The sequence below is a fragment of the Octopus bimaculoides genome, chromosome 10 (assembly GCF_001194135.2).
Source record: "Octopus bimaculoides isolate UCB-OBI-ISO-001 chromosome 10, ASM119413v2, whole genome shotgun sequence".
Lineage (NCBI taxonomy): Eukaryota > Metazoa > Mollusca > Cephalopoda > Octopoda > Octopodidae > Octopus > Octopus bimaculoides.
Window position 1 is genome coordinate 87,003,785 of NC_068990.1, and position 6,702 is coordinate 87,010,486.

Sequence of the window (6,702 nt, forward strand, 5' to 3'; positions counted from 1 at the left end):
CACACATACATACATACGTGTAAGTATATATATATATATATATATATATATATACTTACACGTATGTATGTATGCATATTACATGTGCTAACATATACGGACGTACAATAGCAAGCCAGTAAGTCTGAATTGAAATATTACGTTTTTTCGTCTGAAACCACTTAGGTAAGTTGATGCAAAACTAATATAAGAGAGGGAATGAGGAAAGTGAACGATAGAGAGATAGAGAGATAGGGAGAGAGTGAAATGAAGTTACGGCCATTTGCTGTGTGTTTGTAAAGCAATATTTATTTATAAGGACAGATAAAAAAAAATATACATATAAATATTTTAAATAAATGCACCAAAAATATTCTGGTGAAAGACAGATAGATAAACAGATGGATAGATAAGTAATTTTCAAGAGGGAACAGAGAAAGAAAGTTAACTAGACATATAAATTGATATGTAGCTACACAGAAACGTATAGTTCAAAACCATACCGACAACAATGAAACATTAATACAGACAGTTTTATATGACACGGAGTATTAGCTGTTTCTGAGTCCAACACTAACATATCTTATATAACTGAACCAAGAAGTATTGCTTAGATTACTCCTGAGGACATGTTAAAATTTAAGTCATTATCTATATATATTATTAATAAGTGCCATTAACAGTAAATTATAAACTTTACAAAGAATTCTTGCCTCGTCTATGACCTTTATATAAAATTTAGTATTGCAGTCTATAACCTCATACATTGATTTTATCTCTCAAGTAGAGGCACTTTACCTATATAAACGCGCCCACACTCACAGACACATACACACACACACACACACACACACACACACACACACACACACACACACACACACACACACACACACACACACACACACACACACACACACACACGTTGATAGATAGACAGATATTTCTGACATTAAATATATATACATATATTTAAGATATTTCCAAGTAAGACCCAAGAGGTGAAAATAGACTACATCCTAATACAGGAATCAAACTATGCATCTTTTTACTTGTAAATATTTATAACAAAAAGAACTTTGGATTATATACACTGACACACACACACGCACACGCACACGCACACATACATACATACATACATACATACATACATACATACATACATACATACATACATACATACGTATATGCATTTATACAAGACGTACTTTGTTTGCTGAACATTGTCTGGAAACTAACGAGAATTACATATTGACTAACAACATACGACTGATCACGGCGTTTCAGTAAGATGTACAACTTCTGAGTCACCGTTAAAGTTTTACAAGATTCTTACTTGGGAATTATCGGTAAATACCTAATGAAATATTAACGCTTTGAAACAAATGGGCGGTATTTGAACAGTTTCCAGAATATTTGGTAAAAAAAAAATCTGTGAAAGAGAATAATGTACGGCAGCTGAAATTGTTTTGAGGTTTCTTGTTTTGTTTTCAATGAGAAACTGTTTAACGGTTAGTTTTAACGAATATAATAGGAATCTGGTAATTAATTTGATGGGGGAAAACTGATAAAATGTAGTTATTGGATTTGGTTTTGCTTGTTTTGGAATAATTTACTCTTCAGGTTCTTAGAGGAGGAATACACACTTGTGAAGTTTGCTACAATTATCTGTTTCTATTTGTACACACACGCACGCGCACACACACACACACACACACATACACACACACACAGGCACACACATACACACACGTATATAGATATATACATGTATGCGCATCTGTATGAGTGAGTATAATTAACATTATAGTTTATGGTAGACAGAAACACACACAAACACACACACACACACATACACAAACACAAACACACACGTAAGCACACACATATACACACACACACACACACACACACACACACACAAATGCACACATTCACACACAAGCATACACAAATACAGACCTATATACTAGCATATAGACACTTGTAAAGATACTCAACTCTACTAAGAAAATGGAACGATTTCACAGTTTGGAACTGTTAACACCACAAAACTATATTATGTAATGAAAACAACTCCAAGAATTATTGCAAATTCTACCAAAATCTTCATGTTTTCATTAGAAATATATTTGCAATGAATTATTATTATTACATTGCAGTAGTCGATTTTGTGTGTGACGCCATAAGAATTCCAATAACATAGAGACACGTGCGTATTCAAAGTATCTGCTTAGTATCAATCACAAATATAAAAAACGATTGCCAGTAATCCTCTGAGATTCATTATTTAACAAATGTTTTTGCGGCGGCCCCAAATGTGCCACAAAGCTTGCAAAATTACATTCACCATTATTTATTTGACCTGAAATATTGAGCGTTCTATCAATTTATCCATCGGTATGTGTGTATATCTGTATTTATGTATGCCTGTATGAACGTGTGTTAGTATAATTCTTCCTCTGCACCGACATTAAGTCTCTAGGTTCGTTCAGGTATCGGCCATTGTACACTTTTATACATTATACGTATACATATATTTATATAATATTGGAAAATAGGTTATCGACGGTTCTTGGCAGTAACAAAAAACAACAACAACAACAACAATAATAATAATAATAACAGCAACAACATCAAACATCCTTCCTTATCAATGTACCAAGTTCTTCCTCCTCAAATAAATATTTACATAGACTAAATAAAAAATAGAAGAGGGAGAAAATTGAATATTGCATCCATTAATAAATCATTACTAAATTAATTAAAAATTACTAAAAAATATTACAGTAACACAACTAATAACATTTAAATTCATCGCTACATACAATAGACGCAAATATCTCCGACACGTTTATGTATACGTGCGTCGGGAACAATGTTCCTCTCACCATCTAGCATCCATTTTACCAGTTGTACTGGCCAGCAGACTGTGGAAGAAATTACACATGAAAGAGACATCATCGAAGCTAGTAGACATTTTGTACAGAATCTAGACAGAGCCCGTTTGCAAGTGGCTCAGAAAGACGGTCACTATTTTACCTTGAACAATACACGACTCTTGGTGTTTCGGCGCCTTGAAAAAGAAGGAAGGTGTAAAAGGGTGAAGGTGGACTGTATACCTTTGAATGCTATACCGGCGGGCATTCGGATGATGATGATTGTACCAAATTTTAAAACTCACAACACCAATACAGTTGCAGGTAAGTTGCGTATGCTAGTCATCCTTTCTTCTCTAACAGGTGCACACATTCACATACGCACGTATACAGACTTACCGATACATGAGCGCAGTCTGTCATACCGGCCATGACGAAGGGAAATAGCCCTGAAACTCGAGTCGCCTTTATATACTTATATTTATATATTTGATCCTTTATATTGAACACTCAATATTTCATCTACTTTCAATACTTTATTTCATGGTGCCATCCATTTTTATTTTATTTTATTTTATATTATATATTGTATATTATATTATATATTGTATATTCCATATTCTATACCCCACATTGGTTCTGCAGGAATATAAATAAAACATAAAAAACAGACAGTGTTGGAACTCTTTTAAACAAAATAATATATTCCTCTATACACAATCATACAAAAAAAAACCCTTTTTTGTATTTATTTTTACTCGCATATATATATATATATATATATATACTTTATTTAAAAGCAGCAGGTATAAATCATGTATATTTTTCAAAAAGTTCCGTTTTTCCTTCTAAATATGTGTGTGTAAGTGCGTGTTCGTGTGTGTGCGCATGTGTGTGCGCAGGTCTGTGTGCTACTTCACTTTCTGTTTAGCTTCTTTAGGTCAGCTCCTCTTTATCATGCTGGAGTACCTTTTCTGCAAATACACAAACAAACAAACACACATACAAAACCCATTTGTATATATTTAATGTTTACAGACTTTTGGAAGGCATGATGCTATGGTTTTTGTTTGAAAGAAAATCTTTTAAAAGACATGTTGTGTTACAAACGCTGTACAGGAACGAGGCTAACATTACATTAATACAGAACAGCAAACACATTCAAACGCATTTCGACTTCCTTAAACCTTGTCAACAACGGATACTTGCCAGTCGCTTACTTAGACAAAATCAGTCCCCTCCGATGTACAGAGAAGAGTGAATAATAAAATCGCTGATATTGCGGATAGCCGCCGGGCTAAATAAAACTCGGTGAACGTAATTGAAACAACTTTAAATTTATATACATTCATGTGTGTGCGTGTGCGTATGTGTGTGTGTATGTGTGTGAATGACGGTATGGTATATATATATATATATATATATATATATATATGCCATTCCTTCATAACTATATACATAATATATGTAAAATTATAATACAGGGTATCTAAGAGATACCGCCACGCTGAAAAATAGCAGTCAAATTCTGACTCTAAAACCACAATAAATGTCCACATAGTACAAGGAGCGAAGACGAAGACAAAATAAACCAGTAAAAATAACAAAGATGTGTGTGTATATGCGTGTGTGGCCTAAGATTGTTCAATAACTAACAATTAATATTTAGTAGAAGTAAACTGGACCGAAGCACACACACTAAACACATGAGTATGTTTGCATGGGTACATATATTTGTGTGCTCGGATATGCGTGAGTATACGTGCGTGTGTGTGTGTATCTTTGAGTTTGTGTGCGTGTGTGTGTGCGTGTGTGTGTCTGTGTGTGTCTGTGTGTGTGTGTGTGCGTGTGTGTGTGTGTGTGTGTGTTTGTATGCAAGTGTGACTATGCAAGTGTGACTATGCAAGTGTACGTATATTACTGTGCTTATTCTTACACAGATCTCAAAAGTTGTGCTGTCGTTTCCATTATGAAATCTATATATTCTATAAAATCTGCCAGTTTCTCATGTGCAAGTTTCCATTTTTACACGCCACCCAAAGGAAATGCTTCCGCTTTAAGGTCGATACAGTTTGGCACCAGTATTGCACAAGCATATATGTCAGAATGCAAAGGGCCGGAAACAGAAGCTGCAATGCATCTTGTCCAATGTTCTGATAGTTTTACCAAGCCACCGAACTGGATAAGCATATTTTTGTTTTACTAACCTCGAAAGTTAAACAGGGCGGAATTTGAATCCAGAGTGCAGAGTCGGAATAAATGCCATGAAACATTCTAACCTGCGTTCTAACCATTCGACTAATTCTACACCTCAATCCTTCAAGAACTTCAATAAATGTAGCATATATTTAGCCGTGAAGAATAAAAGAAATCAAACGTTTCAAGCAGAACTCTTCGTCTGTGCCATTTTGCGTGAAATTTTAGTCTTCACCCTTCTCTCATGCTAAGATAATGCATCTCTAGTTGCCGATTTTAGTGAAATCTGTAAAACGTCTGTTATTGCTTCCTTATTTTTTTCTTTTACAGAAGGGTTGGGGTGTGTTAGAATCGATGGGTCTATTTACATGTTGGTAGACCTGGTGTTATATGAACAAATACGTTTTGGTCAAAGTCATATTGCAGCGCGTGTATGAAGTAACAACATTATTAAACTTTCTGTAGTTCTCCACGATCTTAATTAATTAGCTCTTCTCACCAGCGTTCGTTAGAGAAGAATTAAAACGTCTGGAAAACTCATAAAAAAAAAACTAAAACACGGTAGGGTAAAGAAAAATTAGATAAGGCCTAAGTGCTGAAGAATAGCGTAGAGTTTATTGCTATCGATCAGTCTAAAATCTTTACACCATCACATACCAACTTGGTATTCAGCAAGAAGATCAATAAAATATGCATTTATTGATCCAGCCGACTCACACGTATAAAAACACAGAGTAATCCTAACAAACTATAGTTATTTCTAGCAATTTCTTGCAATGATAGAATGACAACGTCTAGTACATTGCAGAAAGAAACAAAAACAATGGGACAATGTGAAATGGAAGCAGCAACGAAACGGAAGTCATCTTTAGTAATCTCTAGTAAGGACTATGTTACGATGTCAACCAACTTCTGACATGTATATGACCATACAAAGTGGAAACAGCTAGCAATATCTGTCATAATGTAACCATCTCTAGCAATCTCCAATAGTTCACTGTTGTTCTGGTGATTATTATTATTATTATTACTATTATCATTATCATTATTATTATTATTAGTAGTAGTAGTAGTAGTAGTAGTAGTAGTAGTAGTAGTAGTAGTATTATTGTTGTTGTTGTTGTTGTTGTTGTTGTCTTTGCACAGCTCCTAACTCTGGAGATGCACTACGGTGTCAGCTGTTCACTACCAGTGAACTAAGGTAACACCCCTTATTTTATCGAGCACCTTCCGGAGTATTCGAGCGGTTCCAAGGATCGCTTCTCGAGATATTTTGAGAAGTACATGGAACAAATAGGAGCTGCAATAAGGGTGGATCACTTGCAGAAAACATCACTGCTTGGAATGTATTGCAATTTTTAGTAAACAGTGTAACAACAACTCCCAACTATGATGTAGACAGCGTCTTGCATTTTCTCGCAAAAGCCATGTAAAGGCAACCAGTAATCTGCAGCAATCTACAGCAATTTCTATGTAGCAACATTAAAACTTTAAACAATGACAGTTCAGAAAAGAATGCGTTTAAAGGGAGCATAATTTACAGCATTTCGTTTGGTCGATGCTGTTGCCGTTGTTGTTGTTGCTGTTGTTGTTGTTGTTGTTGTTGCTGTTGTTGTTGTTGTTGTTGTTGTTGTTGTTGTTATTG

The 6,702-nt window shown here is 34.7% G+C and overlaps 1 protein-coding gene across 1 annotated transcript in view; it reads left to right on the top strand.

Annotated features, from left to right (window-relative positions):
- Nucleotides 1–38: 38 nt before the first annotated feature.
- Nucleotides 39–6,702, top strand: part of LOC106869940 (uncharacterized) — a 120,427-nt gene continuing 113,763 nt past the window's right edge. Inside the window, exon 1 of the mRNA XM_014915876.2 lies at nt 39–3,185. Coding sequence (XP_014771362.1) covers nt 2,861–3,185 — 325 coding nt within the window. The 5' untranslated portion in view covers nt 39–2,860. The remainder of the gene's footprint in view (nt 3,186–6,702) is intronic.